At 48.9% G+C, this 21,062-nt stretch overlaps 1 protein-coding gene across 4 annotated transcripts in view; it reads left to right on the top strand.

Annotated features, from left to right (window-relative positions):
* The window catches only part of LOC310669308 (dual specificity testis-specific protein kinase 2-like), a 38,701-nt gene extending 19,629 nt beyond the window's left edge, over window positions 1-19,072 (top strand). For all 4 annotated transcript variants that reach the window (XM_083423181.1, XM_083423180.1, XM_083423179.1 and 1 more), the window contains exons 4-9: window positions 2,694-2,742; window positions 3,284-3,433; window positions 10,383-10,556; window positions 12,181-12,264; window positions 14,453-14,539; window positions 15,811-19,072. In XM_083423181.1, coding sequence (XP_083279307.1) covers window positions 2,694-2,742; window positions 3,284-3,433; window positions 10,383-10,556; window positions 12,181-12,264; window positions 14,453-14,539; window positions 15,811-15,912 — 646 coding nt within the window. In that variant the 3' untranslated portion in view covers window positions 15,913-19,072. The remainder of the gene's footprint in view (window positions 1-2,693; window positions 2,743-3,283; window positions 3,434-10,382; window positions 10,557-12,180; window positions 12,265-14,452; window positions 14,540-15,810) is intronic.
* Window positions 19,073-21,062: the final 1,990 nt, after the last annotated feature.

The following is a 21,062-nucleotide window of genomic DNA, read 5'->3' as shown; positions in this document are numbered from 1 at the left end:
AGAGGATGACCTCCAAACCATCCTAAATATCTTTGCAGAAGCTTACGAAAAGCTTGGCTTATCACTCAACATTCAAAAAACCAGCAAGTACAAAATAACCCCTCTGCAGTGCCACAAATCCAACTCAATGATGTAATGTTGGAAAATGTCGATCACTTCTCCTACCTAGGCAGTTATCTTCCCACAAGGGCCAACATTGATGCCGAAATCCAGCATCGCCTGAGCTCTGCGAGTGCGGCTTTCTCCCGATTGAAGTATCATCATTCTTGTTCTTGGTTTAAATGACCTCATGCTAGACAACAAAAAGGAAAATGTCATGATGTAATAATAATAATAATAATAATAATTTTATTATTTGTACCCTGCCCATCTGGCTAGGTTTCCCCAGCTACTCCAGGCGGCTTCCAACAGAACACTGAAAACAGAATAAAACTTCAAACATTAAAAACTACCCTAAACAGGGCTGCCTTCAGATGTCTTCTAAAAGTCAGATATGTGTGTATTTCCTTGACATCTGATAAGAGCTCAGTGAGGGAACTGCCAGAAAGCCCTCAGAGCTGGACCTCGGTGTCCGGCTGAACGATGGGGGTGGAGATACTCCTTCAGGTATACTGGGCCAAGGCCATTTAGGGCTTTAAAGGTCAGCACTAACACTTTGATTTGTGCTCAGAAATGCAGTGGGAGCCAACGTAGATTTTTTAGTACTGGTGTTATATGGTCTCGGTGGCCACTCCCAGACACCAGTCTGGCTGCCGCATTCTGGATTAGTTGTAGTTTCCGGGTCACCTTCAAAGGTAGCCCCATGTAGAGTGCATGGCAGTAGTCCAAGCTGGAGATAACCAGAGCATGCACCACTCTGGCGAGACAGTTCACAGGCAGGTGGGTCTCAGCCTGCGTACCAGATGGAGCTGATAAACAGCTGCCCTGCACACAGAATTGACCTGCACCTCTATGAGTAGCTGTGAGTCCAAAATGACTCCCGGGCTGTGCACCTGGTCCTTCAGGAGCACAGTTGCCCCATTCAGAACCAGGGAGTCTCCCATACCTGCTTGCCCCCTGTCCCCCCCAAACAGTACTTCTGTCTTGTCAGGATTCAACCTCAATCTGTTACACCCCATCCATCCTCCAACTGCCTCCAGTCACTCACACAGGACCTACACTGCCTTCACTGATTCTGATTTGAAAGAGAGGTAGAGCTGTGTATCATCCACATACTGATGAACACCCAGCCCAAACCCCTGATCATCTCTCCCAGCAGCTTCATATACATGTTAAAAAGCATGGGGGAGAGGATGGAACCCTGAGGGACCCCACAAGTGAGAGCCCAGGGGTCTGAACACTCATCCCCCAACACCACTTTCTGGACACAACCCAGGAGGAAAAAGCAGAATCGCTGTATAAAAGTGCTTCCAGCCCCACTAGGCAGTCCAGAAGGATGTAATGGTCGGTGGTATCAAAGGCCGCTGAGAGATCCAATAGAACTAGAAAACAGCTTTCACCTTTGTCCCTAGCCTGCAGGAGATCATCAGCCAGTGAGACCAAGGCAGTTTCAGTCCCATGATGAGGCCTGAATCCCGACTGGGAGGGATCCAAATGGCCCGCTTCTTCCAGGCGTGCCTGGAGTTGTTCAGCAACCACCTGCTCAATCACCTTGCCCAAGAAAGATTTGAGACTGGGTGATAGTTGGCCATATTTGCCGGGTCTAGAGATGTTTTTTTAAGAAGTGGTTTAATGACCGCCTCTTTCAGCGGGTCTGGGAAGGCTCCCTCACAGAGGGAAGCATTCACCACTCCGCAGAGCCCATCGCCTAGCCCTTCCCAGCTTGCTTTTATGAGCCAGGATGGGCAAAGATCAAGGAGACAGGTGGTCGGTTTCACTCGTCCAAGCAGCCTGTCCACATCCTTGGAGGTAACAGATTAGAATTGATCCCATGCAACTTAACCAGACAGGACTCTAGCACTCTTCTGCCCCGGCCCTGCTCCCACGGTGGAGTCTACCTCTTTCTGGATCTGAGCGACTTTATCTGCAAAAACTTTGCAAAATCGTTGCAGGAGATCTTGGGGTCCTTACGAGGCCCAGATGACACAGGTGGTTCCGTTAAATTGCAAATCACCTGAAAGAATGTCCTGCTGCTGTTTTCTGCAGATACAATAGAGGCAGTGAAGAAGGTCCTCTTTGCTGCCGCTATCGCCACTTGGTAGGCTTGACTTTGAGCTCTAACCTGTGTCCGGTCTGATTCAGAATGAGTTATCCACCACTGGCGCTCTAGCCATCTCAGTGATTGTTTCATTGCCCTCAGATCCATGGAAAACCGTGGGGCTGTCCGGGCTCCATGCATTCAGAGAGGGTGCTTCGGAGCCAAACAGTCAGTAGCCTTGGTTAACTCCACATTCCAGCGGGCCACCAGGGAATCAGCTGAAAGGCCATCTACATGGGATAAAACATCCCCTACCACTTTCTGGAAACCATTTAGATCCATTAAGTGGTGGCGGTGAACCATCTGAATCGGTCCTACGTCCCTGCAGAGGAGAAGGGTCGCGGAGAAGTCAGTTGCACCAGGAAGTGATCTGACCATGGCACTTCTTTTGTTTCACTTTTACTAAGTGTCAGATCACTAACATCCATAGAGGTGAACCCCGGGTCTAAGGCATGTCCGTGACTATGATTTTTGTACATTATATTCCTTAATACAGGTATCTTGGGATCTGTGTGAAGGGTGAGAAGCTGTATCCCATTCTGGAGGTAAGGAACAATTCTCCCAGTGATTCCTCTTTACTGTTATTGTGCCTATAAATATACAAGCAGTAATCATAACATAACAAATTGCTTCCCCATGATGGTACTGATTGTTAGGCAGCCCTCAAGACTTGAACCCTTTCCAGTGAGTGCTGGCTGAGGGATCCACTTATTCTTTCGGTGGTGGGCTGTCATTCCCACCCAAGAGTCATCTCGTTCTTTTAGGACTAATGTGATGGAAGCTTCCACTAGAGCACCAGCAAACAACAAATCCCTGCACATAGAAAACTAGCAAGTAGAGCATTTCTGATTTACTAGCTTTCTGTGTGCGAGGATTTGTTTCTTTTTTGGACTAGTGGAGTGGTCTGCCATGGGAACCCTTGCAGGCAAACTGAAGAGGAACACTCCAGGCACAGGTTGCTGTTGATGGCAATTTAACCTTGGTCTGTGAACAGCCTGCTCTGTTTGGCTGGTGCTGGGATCAGCGTCCCTTCCAGCCTCCTATGGAAATGATAATGGGTGTCCCTCTTCAATCCTCTGCTGCTAGTATGTGAATGGCGGGTGCCTGGAAGAGCTGCTGGCCTGCAAAGACGTCTCTCTCAGCTGGAAGGAGAAAGTGGACCTGGCTTCAGACATTACCCGGGGGATGGTCTATTTGCACTCCAAGAACATCTACCACCGGGATCTCAACTCCAAGGTAAGCTAACTGGAGATCCTCCCTGGGCAGGGGCAGTCTACCTCTTAAGGACCAGTTGCTGGCTGTGATGGTTGGTGCCCACTGGCACTGTTAGGGCAGAAGACAAGCAGGTTGTCAGAACCAGAGCAGGCAGGTGGGGGTTGGCAGTGCCTCTTGCACCCTAACGAACTAGGCTCCACTGGTTGCCGGGCAGCGATAGCAAGGAAGGGTTGTGGTCTTTACGCCCTGCTTGTGGACTTGCCAGGGTGTTTGGTTGGCCACTGTGGAAAACAGGATGCTAAACTGGGAACTTACTCCAAATCAGGACATTCACCCATCTAGTTCAGTACCAAGGATGGAAGAAAAGCCCTGCTGGATCAGGCCCCATGGCCCGTGTAGTCCAGCACCCTCTTCTCACAGTGGCCAACCTGTGGGAAACCAGCAAGCAGGACTTGAGCACCAGAGTGCTCTGCCTTTTCTGTGTTTCCCAGAAACTGGGATTCAGAAGCATTGCTGCCCCTGACCATGGAGCCTAGAGTGCAGCCACTGTGGCCAGGAGCCCCTAATGGCCTCAACCTCCATGTATTTGCCCAGTCCTCTTTTAAAGCCGTCTGTGTGGGAGGGAGGGTGTTCCATAGTTTAACACTGCGAGAAGAAGGACTTTCTTTTGTCTGTCCTAAATCTTCCAACGTTCAGCTTTGTTGGGTGTCCACAAGTTCTTGCATCAGGAGTACTGTCTATACCAGGGGTCAGAAAACTTTTTCAGCAGGGGCCGGTCCACTGTCTCTCAGACCTTGTGGGAGGCCAGACTACCGTATTTTTTGCCCCATAGGGCGCACCGGCCCATAGGACGCACCTAGTTTTTTTGGGGGGGAAATAAAGAAAACATTTTTTATTTCCCCCCCAGGTGCGGGGCTGGGGAGGGGGAAGCCCGAGCTTCCCCCGACCCCAGCACCCAGAACAGGCTGCTATCCGCTAGCCGTGGGAGAGCTGCGTGATGTCATGCAGCTCTCCAACGGCTAGCTGAGAGCTGCGCGAAGCCCAAAGCTTGGGGCGTGCTGAGCTCAGCGCGCTCCAAGCTTCTGGGTGCAGGCAGCTCTCCCCAAGCCGTGGGAGAGCTGTGCGAAGTCGCGCAGCTCTCCCACGGCTTGCGGACAGCTTCCTGAAGCCTGGAGAGTGAGAGGGGTCGGTGCGCACTGACCCCTCTCGCTCTCCAGGCTTCAGCGAAAGCCTGCATTTGCCCCATAGGATGCACACACATTTCCCCTTCATTTTTGGAGGGGAAAAAGTGCATCCTATAGGGCGAAAAATACGGTATATTTTGAAGGAAAAAATGAAGGAATTCCTATGCCCCACAAATAACCGAGATGCATTTTAAATAAAGGCACACATTCTAATTGTGTGAAAACACCAGGCACGCCCCACAAACAACCCAGAGATCTATTTTAAGTAAAAGGACACATTCTACTCATGTAAAAAAAAAAGCTGATTCCTGGACCGTCCGCGGGCCGGATTTAGAAGGCGATTGGGCCAGATCTAGTTCCCGGGCCTTAGTTTGCCTAAAGGTAAAGGTAAAGGAACCCATGACCATTAGCTCCAGGTGCGGCCGACTCTGGGGTTGTGGTGCTCATCTCGCTTTATTGGCCAAGGGAGCCGGCGTACAGCTTCCAGGTCATGTGGCCAGCATGACTAAGCCGCTTCTGGCAAACTAGAGCAGCGCACGGAAACACCATTTACCTTCCCGCCGGAGCGGTACCTATTTATCTACTTGCACTTTGACGTGCTTTCGAACTGCTTGGTTGGCAGGAGCAGAGACCGAGCAATGGGAGCTCACCCCCTCACGGGGATTTGAACTGCCGTCCTCCTGATTGGCAAGTCCTAGGCTCTATGGTTTAACCCACAGTGCCTACCCATGGTCTATACCAACTGGCAGCATTTCTCCTCCAGGATTTCAGAGAGGGAATCTTTCCCAGCCCTGCCTGGAGAACCTAGGCATTGAATCTGAGACCTTCTGCATCAGGGGTGTCAAACTCAAATTCATCGGGGGCCGCATCAGCAGTTTGATCACCCTCAAAGGGCCGGTTGTATCTGTAGGACTATGTGTCCACTCTTTATTATCATAAATTATTGTCACTGCATTCAATTATTGATAATAATAAACAGCATCATGAAGCAAAAATATTTCCTGTTTGAAAACAAATATATTTACATCACTAAATTCTGAGCACATTAATTCTACATGATATATTGTCAAATTATTATAATGGCCACAGATCTTCAAATTCTAAAAACAAAACTTTGATCCCATGCAAGAAAACAAGGTTAGGGCAACTTTAAAACAATTTTAATGTCCAGTCGTTAAAAATATAGCAAAACAGGAAGGGGATGCACAAAACTAATAATTAAAATGGGGGGAGGGAATGGAAAACCTTAGCATCATGGGTGTAGCCAAGGGGGGCAGAGGGGTAGCTGCCCGTCTCTAAATCAATAAAAATCATTCCCTCACTTTCCTCCGCCATGAATACGGAGAACTTCGTGGCCAGCGAGAGGCTCGTGACGCGGCCTACGTGCGGCAGGGGTCGCAGGGGCGCCGCGCGCATGAGCTCCGCTTGCGGGCCTTACTGGAGCAGATAAAAAGCTGGGCTCGTCATTTCTTTCCCCGCTGAGGGAAAGCGGGAGTGGGGGCGTTGCTTCGTCTCCAGAGGCTCCGCCCACCCGCCTGCCTGCTTTTCAGGCCGCGCATGTGCTGAAGAGGCGGCTTTCTTGTGTAAAAAAAAAAGAAGTGAAAATAAAAGGTGAAGGCTGGCGGCCGGCGGCGGCTACACGGGCCACATGACGAGGTCTGGCGGGCCGGATTTGGCCCGCGGGCCTTGTGTTTGACACCCGTGTTCTGCATGCAAAGCAAATCAGCTACTGAACTTCTGGCCCTTCATGATTAAGACGACCCTTTGGTCTCTAAGCAAAGGCAGTTCTTTATGCTCTTCAGAGATTTTGCAAATTATTTTAAATTTTGTATTCATTTCATAAAATTTATACGCAGCTTGATTGTTAAAAAGAACAAAGTAACCTCAGAGTGGCTTACAAATTCAACACACATTAACAAAGAGCCCTTGCAGGAAATCTTCCACATGAACCTAGAGAAAACTAGCTGAGTAGGGGAGAGACGCATCTTTTTTGCTGCCTGCCTGCGAGGCAAAGCTCTCCAAGCTTGAAGAGTGAGGTCATTGCCAATCGACTTAGAGGAGAGGCAGATCATCTGCTGGTTAATGGCATCATCGCTTAATGGGATTTTGGCCTCTGCATTTCTTGGGCCTTTTCCAGAAGCCTCCAAATTTGCAGTGCTGTTGTTGGTGCAGGTAGAGGTTCGTGTAAGATTGGAATTTGGGGTCACCCCAAGGGAAACAAGTGGGCATGAGGTTCCTGGAAGAGGGAAGAGTGTACTTGTTTGCACAGTGATTCAGCAATAAAAAAAGGTAAAGGTACCCCTGCCCGTACGGGCCAGTCTTGACAGACTCTAGGGTTGTGCGCCCATCTCACTCAAAGAGGCCGGGGGCCAGTGCTGTCCGAAGACACTTCCGGGTCACGTGGCCAGCGTGACGAAGCTGCTCTGGCGAGCCAGCACCAGCGCAGCACACGGAAACGCCGTTTACCTTCCCGCTAGTAAGCGGTACCTATTTATCTACTTGCACCCAGGAGTGCTTTCGAACTGCTAGGTTGGCAGGCGCTGGGACCGAACAACGGGAGCGCACCCCGCCGCGGGGATTCAGCAATAGCTATCATTAAAAGGCGACCAGGCAAATTATTGGATAAGAAGGTCTATCAGTGACTATTAAATTAATGGAACTTCCATGTTGAAGTCAAGTGTACCTCTAACAGCTGCAATCGGGGGCGGGGACAACAGGATGCAGTTCTTTGGAGAGCTTCATGTCCTACGTGTGGATTTCTTAGAGGTATTCTGCTGATAATTGTGGGAAGCAATGTGTGTATGTGTGTGTTGATCTAAGAAGGCTCCTTCCTCAAAAGGGATGTCAACTAGGGATGAACAAATCCACCACTTTCTCTTTCTAATTTCCTCCACGGTCTTAATTTGTGTGTTTAAAAAATTTTCACGAGAAGGTCCTCACTTTGGCCGCACACACACACTTTTGCAAGCAATTTCCCCAAATATAATTCATATGTTGTTTACACTAATATATGCATTTGTTACCATAAGTTTGTTTCTATCCTGCTTTTTAGCCCAAAGGCCTCCAAAGCATTGAACAGATTAATACAGAAAGAAATATACAGTATGTATAGAAGTTCAATGAATAAATACAACACTTCAATAAAATTATAAAGTAGTGAAGTCACCAGATGCTCCATCAATCCCATTGTATGTGTTTGTGAGCTGGGTTCATTATCTCACCACAGATACAGCTCCCTTGCGTTCCACCTCTTACTTAGAAGCCAAGTTAGCTCATATCCACAGTTGCCCAAGGGGATCCACCCTGAAGGAGCAAACACCGGTGACACTTCCCCCAAAATCATAATTTTTTGTACTCGTTTTTTTAGTTGGAGAATAGCCAAATATTTGGAGAAGTGCGAATTTCGAAGCATAGTTGCATTTCCGTTCATATATTGTTTGGGGAGATGTAGGTCTGGTAGGTTTATATTAAAATGAAGACTGAACTGAATTTCTGCCTCACTCCTAGCGATAGCACCCATCTGTGGTGGGGAATAAAGTGGGTCTGTGTCTGTTTATCAGGGTGTCATAGGCATAAGGGGAGACCGAGGAACTAGTTGTCTACTCTAAGGGCAACAGGCCTGATCCAGTACGCCAGCGTTTTTCAACCTTTTTTAGTCCACAACTACCATATTTATCACTCCATAAGACACACCTGAAGGGACGCGGGTGGCGCTGTGGGTTAAAGCCTCAGCGCCTAAGGCTTGCCGATCGAAAGGTCGGCGGTTCGAATCCCCGCGGCGGGGTGTGCTCCCGTTGTTCGGTCCCAGCGCCTGCCAACCTAGCAGTTCGAAAGCACCCCTGGGTGCAAGTAGATAAATAGGGACCGCTTACTAGCGGGAAGGTAAACGGCGTTTCTGTGTGCGGCTCTGGCTCTCCAGAGCAGCGATGTCACGCTGGCCACGAGACCCGGAAGTGTCTCCGGACAGTGCTGGCCCCCGGCCTCTTGAGTGAGATGGGCGCACAACCCTAGAGTCTGTCAAGACTGGCCCGTATGGGCAGGGGTACCTTTACCTTTTTAAGACACACCTGACCATAAAATGCACTTAGTTTTTAGAGGAGGGAAGGGGGAAAGCCCCGGTTTTGAGGGATCAGCTCACAGTTGTGCAGCTTCTTTTGCAAAGGGGGAAAGCTCCTCTCTCTCTCTCTCTCTCTCTCTCTCTCTTTTGAGGATCAGCTCACAGTTGTTGAGCTTACTTTGCAAAGGGGAAAAACCCTGTTTTTATAGGGGCCTCGGCCGGAAAGGGCGCCAGCGACCGACCACACATTCGCGCCATAAGACGCACAGACATTTCCCCTTACTTTTTAGAAGGAGAAAGTGCATCTTATGGAGCAAAAAATAAGGTACATTGACCAACTCCATTCTTTGTGCGGCTCCTCTGGGGGGCTCAGGAGCCCAATTAGGTCACCCCTTGCCTGCAGAGCTGGCAGCCTCTCGCCCTTTTTCAAACACCCTCACTTGTGGAGTGTTTCCTCAGCCTCCTCTCCTCTGCCCTCTCCTTCAGAGTCCTCTGGGCAGCTGCTGCTGCCATCCCTGGTCTCTGAGCTGCCCCCCTGCCTCAAACTGCCCCACAGGGGCCTGGGACATATCTGTCCATTCCCAACAGCAAGGGCTGGTGGACTGGCTAGCTGGGCTCCCTCAACCACTTGCTTGCTTACTCCGAGACGGCCTCAGCTCCTGCAACCAGCACCCCATGTGGCCAGCCCCAGAGGCACCACTCACTCATGGAATTTGTAGCCAGGGCTGCTGCAACGAACAGCTGTGCAAGCTTTGGAAAGGCAGATGCATGAGAGGACATCAGAGGAGGGAGGGAAGGAAAGAGGACCAGGGTTGCAGAGGGTACTGCAGCACACTGGTTGAAAACCACTTCAGTAAGCTAATCTGGTGATCGTGCTGGATGAAACTGGGATGGGAACCATGGTGGGGAGGGTGCTCTTGTGCTCAGGTCCTGCTTGCTGGCTCCCCACAGGCATCTGATTGGCCACTGCGAGAAGAGGGTGCTGGACTAAAGGGACCCCCTTTGGCCAAATCTAGCAGGGCTCATTTTATGTTCTCATGGTGCCTTCAGATCTGTAGCATCTTTTGGGGCTAGTATAGTGGTACCTCTGGTTGCGAATGGGATCCGTTCCGGAGACCCGTTCGCAACATGAAAAGAGCGCAACCTGCAGCGGTGTGTCTGCACACACACAGGTTGCGATCCACCGCTTCTGCGCATGCGCGTGACACCATTTTGCACTTCTGCGCATGCACGAGCGGCAAACCCCGGAAGTAACCCTTTCCGGTACTTCTGGGTCACTGCAGGGCGCAACCTGAAAGAACGTAACATGAAGCAAATGTAACATGAGGTATGACTGTACAAGAATTCACCGACCTTCTGATTGAAGGCTCCCTCGGCCAGTAAAACGAGATGAACGCCGCAACCCCAGAGTCGTCTGCGACTGGACCTAACAGTCAGTCAGGGGTCCCTTTACCTTTACCTTATAAGAATTCTCACACACCTCCTAGTGGTGCAGCAATAAAACTGCTGGGACACTTGCAAAGCTAAGCAGGTTCCAGTAAGATTTCAAATGGGATGAGGGAACACATGTTGAGATTCCTGAATTTCAGGGGGTTGGGCTAGATGACCGCCGGGTCCCTTCCAGCTCTACAACTCAATGATTCCCGTATGTGTTCAAAGTTGCCACTTAGAGCAGGACAGGAAGAGAGAATGTGCAACCTTGTAAAGTGTGCCTTGAAATGGATTTCAGAACTGCCTCATTCGGGTGACCCAACGGGGGCGTGAGGCCCTGGTGACGGATTTCGGCCTAGCCAAGGAAGTGGCGGAGCTTTCTGCGAAGGACCCTGAGAGAAAGCTTTCTTTGGTGGGCTCGGCTTTCTGGATGGCCCCTGAGATGTTGCGAGGGGAACCTTATGACCGGAAGGTACCATGTTGTCCACCCCCCCATTAGTTTGAGGGCTGTTCTTTGTGGGACCCAATCTGGCCCTTATCCCCAGGGTACTAGAGTAGTGTGCCTTGTTAATAGTGATGGATGAGCCTATGAATTTCAGTTTCTCTGTTTTCCCCCAATCCTATGTTCAGCTTACATCTATTTGTATTTTTTTTTAAGTCCTCAAAATAATTAGTTGACAACTTAGCACATTTTCCCATTTTATATGCAATTTCCCCTAATATTATTTGCCTTTAATGCCATTTTAATGAATATGCATTTTCATACACACTTTCCCCAAGTGTTTGTGTGTATGTGTGTGAGTGAGAGAGCACGCGCGCGCACACACACACATTTTTCTTGGATTGGAGAAGTGCATGGCAAAATTTGGAGACGTGTGAATTTCAAGGTTAGCTGTATTTGGGTTAATATGTAGTTTCAGGAAGTATTAATTGGGTAGGTTTGCATAAAAATGTGAACTGGAGAGAATCTACCCCTCACCCGCATGGGTACCATCCCTGTCTATTTAATTTATTTTGCAACATTTATATAATGCTTGATCACTATACAGTCGTACCTCGGAAGTTGAATGGAATCTGTTCCGGAGGTCCATTCGACTTCCAAAATGTTCGGAGACCAAAGCGCAGCTTCTGATTGGCTGCAGAAAGCTCCTGCAGCCAATTGGAACCCGTGGAACCCGTGTTGGACGTTTGGGTTCCAAAGAAAGTTCGCAAACCAGAACACTTACTTCCAGGTTTGTGGCATTCAGGAGCCAAAAGGTTCAACTCGCAAGGCATCCGGGATCCAAGGTATGACTGCAAAACCAAAAAGCATTTTACAGAAACCCCTTGTACAAGCTCACCGGCACCATTGTTTAATGTGGGTAGTAAATTTCTTGTACTTCCGTTCATTCTATGTTGTCTCGCCAGCATTCTTCTCTTAAATCACTCACTTCCCACACATTCTTCTCTATCGATCTGGATTTTCTCATACCAGGGATACTTGAAAATGGCGAGGGCATGAAACAATCCAGATTGGAGGAAAGGGAAGTGTAGGCAGAGAGTGATTTAAGAGGAGAGAGTCATATGGGTAGTGGAGAAGTGATGGAGGTGCAGAGAGCTTCCTCTCCACATTAAATAACAATGCAGATGAGCCATCAATCTCTGACTCAGACAACAGTGTATGTTGTTTGCTTTTATGCAGAGACCTAGACAGCATCATCCTTAGCTGTGGTGGGTGGAGAAGTCTGCCTGCTTTCAGGTATTTCCAAGCCATTCAGAAGACTTCAGCGGATCCACCCACTGATGGCATTTAGCCAACCTCCCCGACAAAAGAGGCACTTGGCAGCTTTGCCAGGCTCATTAAGGACTTAATTATCCAGCACTGGCTCTCCTCCAAGCTCCCAGTCTCACAGGAATGTTAAAAGCAGCCTTTTATTAGCAAGGCACCTCTGTTTGTGGACTAGTAACCTCCGGGCTCCTGTCTTCCAACCCTTTATGATGTGGCCTCCAACTTCTGTGAAAGGCTGGATTGTTAGTCCCTCTGCTCACTGCCTGTGTGGCCTCCAGAGATCATCTCCCACTGCCTCCTCCCACTGACCCCTTGCTCCCTCCTGTAGGTGGACGTCTTCTCTTTCGGCATTGTCCTGTGCGAAATACTAGGGAGAATCCCGGCTGACCCTGAGGTGCTGCCTCGGACCCAGGTCATTATGGTGCTTTTATCTGCTTTTCCATCTCAAGTACAGGTGAAACTCGAAAAATTAGAATATCGTGGAAAAGTCTGTTTATTTCAGTAATTCAACTTAAAAGGTAAAACTCATGACATGCAAAGCGAGATCTGCTTCTACTTCTCAAGAGGTCCAATCTTGCTCGATTTGCAATCCTTGTTTTGCTGTTTTCCTTGAATATTCTAATTTTCTGAGATTGTTAATTTGGGGTTTTCATCAGCTGTACGCCATGATCATCGCAATGATAACAAATCAAGGCTTGACATATCTCGCTTGGCATGTCACAAGTCAATCTCATATATTAGTTTCACCTTTCAAGTTGGATTACGGAAATAAAGGAACTTTTCCACGATGTTCTAATTTTTCGAGTTTCACCTGTAGAAGAAATAAAGGCTTGACATTTCTCACTTTGCATGTCATGAGTCTATCTTAAATATTAGTCTCACCTTTGAAGTTGAATTAGTGAAATAAAGGAACTTTTCCACGATATTCTAATTTTTCGAGTTTCACCTGTAACATTGGCTGACAGCAAGGCTTTGGCATGTTGCATCATGCACCGTCCATGCAGGGCCCACAAGATGCTATGCTCTGTTTAAAAGCACATGCATTGGGGACTCTGCCTAGTGACAGTGATGGTTTTGTACAGCACCATCTGTGTCAGCAGGTGGAGCTTGTATGTTGCAGGAGAAGTTAACTTCAGTGAACAGAATCCTTGCTTAGAGGAAACTTTTAATTGGAAGATGCTCAGACTAAGACTTGGGATAAAATAAGAAAGCTTAAGGGAAGTACATTTCCTGAAAGGAAAAGGTTCCGTAGTCTAGGCTAACTAAGTATTTGGAGAAACCAAGAAGCCTTGTTCGCCTGTTTGTTCTCAGGAGATCAGTGCAGGTGCCAGGCTCTTTTGCTCCCTAGGCAAGGCTATCTCCTTGCAATCCCCACCCAAAAAAATTGCTAACTTCAGTTTTCAAAAACTGTCTTGTTGTCTTGTAGACAAAACCAAACCAAAATAAAATCACAAAACTTGAAACTGCTAAATTTATTTTGAATTGCAAGATAATATTTGATTATCTTTCTCAAATACAGAAGAAAATGTTTTAGCACATACCCGCATTTTTCGCTCTATTAGACGCACCAGACGATTGGATGCACCTAGTTTTTAGGGGAGGAAAACAAGAAATAAGAAAGGAACGCAAAGCATCCTGAGCTAAGAGGGAGCGCTCCTCCATCTTCACTCAGGAGGCTTTGCGGGGCTACCCCTGAAGCCAGGAGAGCAGGTGGGATTGGAGCGCACCGATCCCTCTTGCCCTCCTGGCTTCAGCGAAAGCAAGCCTACTGGCGTTCCTCCCGCAAGAGCCGCACGCTCTTTAAAGAGAGCGCGACTCTTGGGGGCTTTTCTCCCACAAACGCCAGGGATGGCCGCATGAAGCCTCCGCAGGGAAGCGGGATGAAGACTTCGCGTGTGGAGGCTTCCCTTGGCAAAGCCAGAAGCTAGAACAGCCAGCGGGAGAGGCTGCGCGCGGCTATGGCATAACCCAAGACAGCCAGCGGGATGCATCCCGCTCACTCTCCTGGCTTCCTCTTTAGCTGCGCGCAACCTCTACTGGGCAAGGGAAGCCTTCATCCCCTGCCTGGGAGAGGCTGCGTGCGGCTAAGGCTCCCCCCAGAGCCGCGCTCCCTTTAAAGAGCACGTGGAGTATGTGTGCAGCTCTTGGGGGCTTTTCCCAAGGAGGGAGAAGGGCTGCCCTTCTCCCTCCTCGGGGAAAAGCGCCCAAGTCGCATACACACTCCACGCAGCTCTTTAAAGGGAGCGCTGAGCAGAGCCTCCCGCCTGCATTCGCTCCATAAGACGCACACACATATCCCCTTACTTTTTAGGAGGGGAAAAGTGCGTCTTATAGTGCGAAAAATACGGTATAATCTTCATGCCAAAATAAGCTTCTGAGACGTTGACCAAACTGCAGGGGCCTCTGGCCACAGGTGTTCCCCACTCATTTTAAGGGGTCCTCTTTTGTGGAAGGGGAGTGGAATCCCTGGGGCCCAAGTGTAACAGAGGGGGCAGCATTCTGCACAAACTTGTGGTGGCACAAGCTCTGCTGTTCTTTGGCTGCATAAGTGGATGAAAAGCTGAGTCAGCTGTGAATCCTTTTATCATTTTCTCTGCTAGGATTATGGCCTGGATGTGGCGTCCTTCTATGACATGATCCGTGAATGTCCCAAGCAGGTCTTGGATCTGGCTGCCAGCTGCTGCAGGGTAAGGAAGTTACTGGGAGGAGTTAAAAGAAAGTCCTCATCATGCAGTGTATCATTAACTTACAAAAATTGTTGCCGTGATAGCCAATTAGCTTGGATGACTTCAAAAGCGAAGAAGTAAGTTTTCTTTTTTACGAGGACAGGTCTGTTCAGCAGGATTCTTGGTAGCTAAGAATAGAGCCTCCCCATTCAGAGGCTGTCTAGCTCTAAATAATAATATTATTAATAATAAATTATTATTTGTACCCCACCCGTCTGTCTGGGTTTCCCCAGCTACTCTGGGAGGCTTCTAACAGAACAGTAAAATACAATAACCTATTAAACATTAAAAGCTTCCCTAAACAGGGCTGCCTTCAGATGTCTTCTAAAAGTTTGGTAGTTGTTTATATCTTTGACATCTGGTGGGAGGGTGTTCCACAGGGTGGGTGCCACTACCGAGAAGGCCCTCTGCCTGGTTCCCTGTAACTTGGCTTCTCGTAGTGAGGGAACCACCAGAAGGCCCTCAGTGCTGGACCTCAGTGTCCGGGCAGAACGATGGGGGTGGAGACGCTCCTTCATGTATACTGAACCCAAGGCCATTTAGGGCTTTAAAGGTCAGCATCAACACTTTGAATTGTGCTCAGAAACGTACTGGGAGCCAGTGAAGGTCTTTCAAAACCGGTGTTATGTGCAGGACAGTAGGCAACAGGCAGAAACTAAGGACTGTTGACTTTAGCCCCTAGCATCTGGTTAGCCACTATGGGGAGCAGCATGCTGTACCTGATGGAGGTTTAATCCTTCTTGCTTAATTCCATAATTAGGAAGGAGAGCTGGCTGGATCAGGCCCTTGGCCCATCTGGTCCAGCATCCTGTTCTCGCAGTGGCCAACAAAAGGTCTGTGGGAAACTGAAGCAGGATTTAAGCGCAAGAGCCCTCTTCCCTCCTGCACATCCAGCAACTGTTATCCAGAAGCGTCGCTGCCTCTGGCTGTGGGGGCAGAGCGGTGGACTCGTAATCTGGTGAACTGGATTCGCTTCACCGCTCCTCCTCATGCAGCTGCTGGGTGACCTTGGGCTAGTCACACTCCTCTGAAGTCTCTCAGCCCCACTCACCTCACAGAGTGTTTGTTGTGGGGGAGGAAGGGAGAGGAGATTGTAGGCCGCTTTGAGACTCCCTTGGGTAATGATAAAGTGGGATATCAAATCCAAACTATCCTCCTCCTCCTCCTCCTTCTTCCTGGCCTTGATTTTTCTCTTGCTGTTTCTCCCTGCAACCCCTTCCTGCTCCTTCTAGGTGGAAGCGTTCAAGCGTCCATCATTCTCAGAGATCTTGGAGGAGCTGGAAGACACTGCGGAGAGGCTGGAGTCTACAGTGGGCAAGCAGACCCCCGGCTGAAGCACCGGGGACCTGAGCTGCGAATGTACTTGTATATCTTGAAACGGACAGCGGTGAGCGGGAGGGGAAAGGGCCTCATGGCAAAATATTAAAGGGGTGCCTTGCCCTGCTCACCCATTTCAGGACAGATCTGCAACTTATATAGAGGAAGAGGGGGTTCTGTTTGTGCCTGGCTAGCCCCTCGATCTGTCCACTGCAGAGCCTCTCTTACAGAACAGCTTTTACGAAAAGATGGTCCTGCCAAGGTCCTGTTACTTGCAGAGCAAGCAAGGTGTACCACACAAGCGGGGTGGAAAGGCTACCCACCTCTCCAGACCAGTGCCTGCTGAAGAAATGGGCTTTAGGTAGCTCTAGCCAGTGAGCCCAAGGTGCATGGAAAAGGCAGCAAATCCACTGCAATACCAGCCCAAAACCCTTTTCTGGTCTGTTCTGCCCTCCCCCCCCCAACATTTTATTGAATTTTTATTTGTATACAAAAACTGTAGGCACAAAAAAAGAAAAGGAAAATCTGTTCCTCAAGCCTCCCCCACCCCATTCCCTGGCCGTCTTGCTGCCACTTCTTGGCTGTATCTGCTTGTTAACTGGTGCCAGGATCAGGCCAAATGAGAGACAACCATGCACACACACTGTGTGTGTGTGTGTGTGTGAGAGAGAGAGAGCACTTTTTCTCAATGCTAAGTTTAATTAACACATAGAACGCTGTGCCATAGAATGACGCTGGGGGCTTAGACAAAATTCGTCAAAGTGGAGCTAGCTAGGAGCTGTGGTGGCTGATAGTGGGATCTCTGTGCAAATAAATCATCCACTGGGAAAGGCAAATGCCCGTTTGTGGGCTTCCAAAAATGGGCATCTGCTAGGATGTTGTGGGGAATGGGAGGCTGGGCACAATAGATCTATCCTTCATTGGAGCTCCTCCATCCTTGCAGCCCATCTTTTGCAACGTGCGATTCAGGGATTGCAGCAAGTAGGGCATTAATGACAAGATGACCTCTATGTCACCCCCTCCCAACTCCTGCAACAGCGGGGTGGGCCCAGAAGTTGCCTGTTCACCATGATGGCCAAACAGAAGCAGTGTAGCTCTGAATAAGCTGCTGGTGGTGGGGCAAACAGCAGGTGAGAGATGCAGCCTTTGTGCCACTTCATGGAGCCTCCTGGCTGTCCTATGCTTGGAAGCAGTATACTAGGCTAGAGGTCAGACTTCAGCAAAACAGTCTTTGTTTCCATATCTAGCCCTGAGAAGTCCCAATTTTTCAGCAGAAGACTTTCTCCTCTTGCCAGACCTTGTTTCTCCCTAAGTCAGGCATGGGGGGAGCCTGTGGCTCTCCATGGGGCTTTGAACTCCACCCTCACTGCCCCCATCAGCCTCAGCCTGCATGACCAGTGCTCTGGCATCCATCGTTCCACCTCTTCCTAGCAATGGTCCATATTTTGAGGTGTCCCTGCCAAGGGCACATCTCACATTTATTCCTGCAGCATCAGTATTGTTCCTGGAAACGGGTGTGACTTCTTGAGGGGCTCCCTGTTTGCAAGTCACCATGGGCATGTGATGAGAAGGGTGGAAGTTCAAGATGGGGAGTGTGGCATGAAAAGAGGTGTGCAAAGTATGATGGGCTGTAGCTCAGCAAAGGCCCTTGGCATCCCTAGTTTTTTCAAAAGGATATGAAGGAAAGACCCTTCTCTGCTTGAGACCCCGGAGAAGCAGCTGTCAGTTTGCATTTATTTTATGCTGGAGAGAAGCAATTCAGTTTGCATTTATAGGCAAACCTACCTAATTATCCAAAACAATCTGCAAACCGAAACTCACCCACCCTATGAAATTCGCAGCTCTCTGAATGTTGCAGTGCTGGGGCATAGCATGCATATAAATGCACACACAGTGGTACCTTGGTTATCAAACTTAATCCGTTCCAGAAGTCCATTCCAAAAACCAAGGCGTTCCAAAACCAAGGCGTGCTTTCACATAGAAAGCAATGCTAAAGGGATTAATCCGTTCCAGACTTTTAAAAATAACCCCTAAAACAGCAATTTAACATGAATTTTACTATATAACGAGATAGATCCATAAAATGAAAGTAATAAACAATGTACTGCAGTCACACTATCAATCACTAGCTGAACAAAAAAAGAGCTGCAAAAACAAAAACGCAAAATAAATAGCAAAAACAGACATACATCAGCGTCACACTCAAAACGGAAGTGTGGCACTCTAATCGAAAGTGTAACATTCAAAACGGAGCACGTTTGGCTTCCAAAGAAAGTTTGCAAACCGGAACATCTACGTCCAGGTTTGCAGTGTTTGGGTTCCAAAGTTGTTTGAGTACCAAGGCGCTTGAGAACCAAGGTACCACTGTATATTAGTGAAAATATACAAAATGAGAGTGCGTTGTAAAAGGTGAATTCCACACTAAAATTCTGATGTGTTTTTGTGAGAGCTTATTTAACAACAAATCACAAACTGATGTATGATTGTGGAGAAGTGAACTTAAGAAAAAAGTTAGAAATTGAGAAGGCACCAAAATTGCCAACATCCCTCAGCTGGACTTTGGACCAGGCAGCTTCCTGTGTTCATGGGGGTGACTTTTGTTTTGGCCCAACCCAAACATGATGAGGGATGCCTGGCTTGATGTCACAGCTGCCCAGGTTGTCCCCTCCCTTTGCAAGCAGCAGTCGGTGAGGTGGGATAGGGAATTCTGAGCATCTTGACACCACACTCTCTTGCTTTATCAGAAGCTATCTTGTAGTACTTGGGGGTGGTGAGTAGGGGCACATTTGCTGGGAAGTCTTGCGTGGGCCTCAGTCTCTAGGTTGTCTCTCCCCCCCCCCCCCATTAAACACAACATTAAAAAGTGGGATAGGTTTTGCCAGGTGGGCTTTTAAAGCAGGTACACGGAACCCAGTGCCTTCCAGATGTTGCAGACTACAGGTCCCATCATCTCTGGCCATGCTGGCTGGGATCTTTGGAGTCCCCAACACCTGGAGGGGCTGTGGGTTACCCATTCCTGTTTGCAGAGGGTGTCACTCCTGCCCTCCCCATCACTGATTTTTTTAAAGTCCCATCTGCAGAGTTATGGCCCCAGCCTGTTGCAACTCATGATTGGTCTGCCTTTTCCCTTTGTATGAATCAATAAATGACTTGGGAACCTGTTCCTCAAATACCAAATGTCTCAGTTTCCCTCCCCCTTTATGTGGCTTTCCTGTTTCTTTGGTAGCAGCTTTGAAAGGGTGGGGCTGAGAGCAGAAAGTTATCTGAAAAGAAGTCAAACTGAAATTGGGAACTGAAGTGCATTTGGAAGAGTTGATTTTCTGCCAATGTCCCCCCCCCTCACAGATCCCAGGTTTGCATAGCCCCCCACCGCCTCCCAAAGCTTCAGACCTCTGCCTTCATCCAGAGCTGGTTTGCTACTAAAAAAAAAAAGCAATCAAGGCAAAACAATAACATGTTCGAAGTAATAAACTGATAGTACAGTGGTACCTCAGGTTACAAACACCTCAGGTTGCAAAAGCTTACGGACTCCGCTAACCCAGAAGTAGTACCTCAGGTTGAGAACTTTACCTCAGGATGAGAACAGAAATCGTGCAGCGGCAGCAGGAGGTCCCATTAGCTAAAGAAGAAGAAGAAGTTTGGATTTGATATCCCGCTTTATCACTACCCGAAGGAGTCTCAAAGCGGCTAACATTCTCCTCTCCCTTCCTCCCCCACAACAAACACTCTGTGAGGTGAGTGGGGCTGAGAGACTTCAGAGAAGTGTGACTGGCCCAAGGTCACCCAGCAGCTGCATGTGGAGGAGCGGAGACGCGAACCCGGTTCCCCAGATTACAAGTCCACCGCTCTTAACCACTACACCACACTGGCGTCTGGAGGTCCATTCTTAACCTGAAACCATTCTTAACCTGAGGTACCACTTTGTGGGGGAGGGGGTATTCCAAAGCCAGGGTGCCATCCTTGAAAAGGCCCTATCCTCCCTAGATTTTCAATGGTAGAATGCATGCTGCTTGTGCAAAAGGTCATGGGTTCAATTCTTGGTCTCCCGGTAGAGCTGGGAAAGCATCCTTGTCTGAAATATTCAAGAGCCTCTGCTGGTCAGTGTAGACAATCCTGGGCCATATGGACTGGTGCTCTGATCCAGGTTAAGACATCTCTACATTTCTATTTTAACTCAGCCCTTTGTTCAGAGCCATGAAGACAGGATCTTACTGGAAACAACCCTTCTTACCTCACTGGTGGAATACCTCCAGGTAAAGGTAAAGGGACCCCTGACCATTAGGTCCAGTCGTGGCCGACTCTGGGGTTGGGGCGCTCATCTCGCTTTATTGGCTGAGGGAGCCGGTGTACAGCTTCCGGGTCATGTGGCCAGCATGACTAAGCTGCTTCTGGCGAACCAGAGCAGCGCATGGAAATGCCGTTTACCTTCCCGCTGGAGTAGTACCTATTTATCTAATTGCACTTGACGTGCTTTCGAACTGCTAGGTGGGCAGGAGCAGGGACTGAGCAATGGGAGCTCACCCCGTCGCGGGGATTCGAACCGCCGACCTTCTGATCAGCAAGTCCTAGGTTCTGTGGTTTAACCCACAGAGCCACCCGCGTCCCATACTTCTAGGTAGAGCTGAGGAAATGCCCCCATCTGAAACCTGGAGAGCTGCTACCAGTCAGCATAGACAATGCTGAGCTAGGTGGGCCAGTGGTCTGACTTGGTGGAAGGCAGCTTTCTATGTTCCCATTTTTCAAAGGAATAGAAAAAAAAGAGAAAAGGTTCCTTCTTGCATAATTGAGAAAGGCCTCGGATATACCAGGTTGCCCCAACCCAACCCCTGCTCACTGCTGGAAGTTTTCCAGCATTGTGGAATTCAGTTTGGTGGCAAAATGCCTGCTGGAAGCTCCTGACAGCTGTTCCACTGCCATTCCTGGGGTGTCAGTCTTCAGGGTTGTAGTTACAGCTGTCCTTTGAGTAGAAGATTGCTCCACCCATGAATTAACCTGCAAAACTGAGTAGCTCAGGACATGATGGCAGCTTGATCGATCAGACAGATCTGTGATCTAAATCACTCAGCCCCTTGGGCTTGCTGATTGGAAGGTCGGCGGTTTGAATCCCCGTGAGCTCCCGTTGCTCTATCCCATCTCCTGCCAACTTAGGAGTTTGAAAGCACACCAG

Source organism: Podarcis tiliguerta (genome assembly GCF_965153285.1).
Source record: "Podarcis tiliguerta genome assembly, chromosome: Z".
In the NCBI taxonomy this organism is placed as follows: Eukaryota; Metazoa; Chordata; class Lepidosauria; order Squamata; family Lacertidae; genus Podarcis; species Podarcis tiliguerta.
Note: the sequence above shows the minus strand (reverse complement) of the source record. Positions and strands in the feature narration are given on the sequence as shown.